The sequence below is a fragment of the Apium graveolens genome, chromosome 3 (assembly GCF_009905375.1).
Source record: "Apium graveolens cultivar Ventura chromosome 3, ASM990537v1, whole genome shotgun sequence".
Lineage (NCBI taxonomy): Eukaryota > Viridiplantae > Streptophyta > Magnoliopsida > Apiales > Apiaceae > Apium > Apium graveolens.
The window spans coordinates 45,586,519-45,589,593 of record NC_133649.1 but is presented as its reverse complement, the minus strand read 5'-3'; the positions used below and the strand labels follow the sequence as shown (position 1 = coordinate 45,589,593).

The 3,075-nt window shown below is 33.8% G+C and overlaps 1 protein-coding gene across 1 annotated transcript; it reads right to left on the bottom strand.

Annotated features, from left to right (window-relative positions):
* Positions 1-526: 526 nt before the first annotated feature.
* Positions 527-2,275, bottom strand: LOC141714176 (BOI-related E3 ubiquitin-protein ligase 1-like). Its single transcript, XM_074517708.1, has 4 exons — positions 2,127-2,275; positions 1,469-1,910; positions 1,038-1,249; positions 527-1,006 (listed from the first exon to the last, which is right to left on the bottom strand). Exons 1-4 carry the CDS (start codon positions 2,183-2,185, stop codon positions 676-678), a joined length of 1,044 nt encoding a protein of 347 aa, XP_074373809.1. The 5' UTR covers positions 2,186-2,275; the 3' UTR covers positions 527-675.
* Positions 2,276-3,075: the final 800 nt, after the last annotated feature.

Below are 3,075 nucleotides of genomic sequence, written 5' to 3'. Positions count from 1 at the left end.
TGAACCTCATTACACAAATCTAGAGAAAAAGGCGGTAACTATTAAAGACAGTATACACGTTTTGAACCTCATCACACTGTTTCAGAAAACAAATTTACATGCAGATCTCATCTATTACAGAAGAGAAAGATGGGAAAATCATGATCAACGAAAGATAAGTTGTGGCAAAGAGGAAAATGATTGTTCCTGCGATTCTGTCCAAGTTGAAGCAGAAGATGTTGGCATAACTTATCACGAAAAACGTCACATGTTTAAAGATCATGACCAAAGATAGGGAAGTCGTGGAGAAATTGAAAAAGAATGTTCTTGTGTTGATGATGAAGCGAATCAAATAGAACAAACACAACACTTTCAAAAATCATTAACCTGTTGAGCGAGAAATTTCCATGGTATCTATGACCCTGTGCGATGGCCACAGGTGGACTACATCTCATTTTTTTTTTAATTTACCAACTTCATTTACTTAAAGTTTTTGATCAAATGTTCATGTCCAAAACATTCATGAATGCAATAGCCAAGCTTTAAAAAGAAAAGCTTGTATTATAAAAAAAGAAACCTTAGTACATTCATAATTAGAGCTTAAGAAAGAGAAACTGGTCTAGAAACTCCAAGGCATACATCAACCTACAAATTGCTTCCTTTATTTTGAGTTCCATTATTTTCTTGAGAGTTATCTCAAGTCAGGCTAACGCACAGCATTCCCATAATGAGAGAATTACTCCCCGGGCAGTTAGCATCTTGTAGATTAATGGCCTCTGAACAGACTGTACATAGGCAAAGATGCTTACAAGGCAACACCAACACGCACGATTCTCTTTCCCCACATTTCTTACACATACGACATCTGCTATTAGCCTCCGTCCCCCTCGCTAACTTACCATTACCTGCAGTTGTTACTGACTTCCGCCCCTGACCACCCCTTTCTTCATTCTTCCCAAAGTTGTTCATACAATCTGCCACCACCCCACCACTGGCTGGAAGGCCCTGGTTGGTATCATTAGGCCCTGGTTAGTACTCACGTTTTGAGACCGAGTCACAGTTTGCCTAATGTTATCAACACCTTCCAAAAACTTGTTCTCAGCATTAAACTCTTCACTCTTTCTTCAAGTGCTATGTTTAGTTTCCCTACATCTAAAATTTCCTCTTCATTTTCTTTCAACTTTTTCATCAAAGGCGCTTCCACACCATCAAACATAATTCTTGGCGCTTCCTTTTGTCTAGCTGCAATTTCCATCTTAATCTTCTTGCTCTGCATCACCAATTCATACTAATTATTACTACAAACACACCCTAGAAATAATAGAGGAAAATAAATAATTAAGATATTAGTAGACCAAACCAAATATGCGCACCATATCTTTTAACTCTACACCTTCAAAACCGAAATTAAACAGCAGAGAGAACAATAACAAATACCGATGTAAGAGAAACAGATAGAGGGAAGAGAAGACTATAAAATCATTCTTACATATTTTGAAAGGATCAAGTCCGTCTCCAACAGAGATTTCAAATTTTTTTCAAAAATTTGTGCTGCAAAACCTTGAAGTTGAATCTGATTTGTGCTGTGGTGGACGATATTCAAGTTATTTAACTGATTTTCCATTGCATTTCTTGATCGCTTTCTTGGGTCATTTGGTACACTGTTAGTAAGTCCATTTTTAGTATACATTGAATAAGTTTGTGGTTGAATCACCATATTAGTTGAACCAGTATTAATTAGATTATTCAAGCCCAGCGAAGGGTGCCCCATTGTTGTAGCAAATTGTGGTTGAATCAACATACTAGTTGAACCGGGAAACAGATTATTCAATCCCAACCAAGGATTTCCCATTGTTAAAACAAATGGATTTGCAGGAACCATTTGTAAAGTGTTAGTGACCGTTGTTGCTTGATCAATCTTCACAAATTCTCTGTGTAAAATATTTGCACTGGTATTAGATTAAAGTGTACAAAAATTCATAACACATAATAATATATCTGGTATCATATTTGCTAGGTTAATCAAATCTTCTTACTATACCAAAAGGTTTAGCAAATCTAGCACATATTTATAGCACACTAACTAACTAATAGTAAACCACAAACTAGCATACATCTACATGCGTCTTGACCTTATAAAGTAGTACCTTTTGTTGGTGATGGATTGCTGAGATAAGTGATTGGGATGCCTAGCTTCAGATGCCATAACTGAGATTTAGACTTGAGATTAAGGTTGTGCTTTGTGCGCAGGATATTTTAGATATACAGGTGAAGGTGATTGATATTGTTGGGAAAAACGTGTACTTAAAGGAGGGAGGGGAAGACTGAGGAAGTAAGAGCACGAGGGTGGTGACCTGGAGACAATTAATTATTTTGATTTACAATATTAGAGAATTATTTTATGATATAATTTCAAATTAAAACATATAATAAAGTACATGAGATATACTTAATTAAGAAACAGCACAATACAATATTTACACGTGTAGATTATGTACTCAACTAGGAGATGATATCATGACCATGAGTTTCTTCTAGATGATATCAAGATCATGAATTTTTCAAAAATGATCATGTGAGGACTAAGACCACGAGTCTTTTTCAGAAATAACCATGTTATCAGGAGACAATAATAATATACTTAAAAAACAGTCAAACAACCCTCTTGTATTCAGGTGCATTTGACCTCTATAAATGTAGGATTAAAAAATATTTTTTATATTTAAGACCGCTAAAAGATTAAATTGAAATTACCTAATCATGGTTTAAGTTGTTATGATGTAAAATTTGGCTTCTTGTTTTTTAAAATACTGCTTCACAGATGTGTATATTTAGATGTTAAATAATTTGTCACTTATCCAGACTAATACTATGTATATTTTTTATTTTACATTTATAATAGATGAAAATGGTTTATTCTTCAAAATTTTGTATATGTATTTAGATATCAAAAACATATTAAAATATATTAAAAAATACCAATATTTATTTCTTATTTTTTCTAGGGGCTTTATAAGAGATGACCATAAATTTTTCTAGCGCCTAGTTTTACAATTTATTCTATCAAAATAGGTAATAACTTATTAAAGGGTGAGA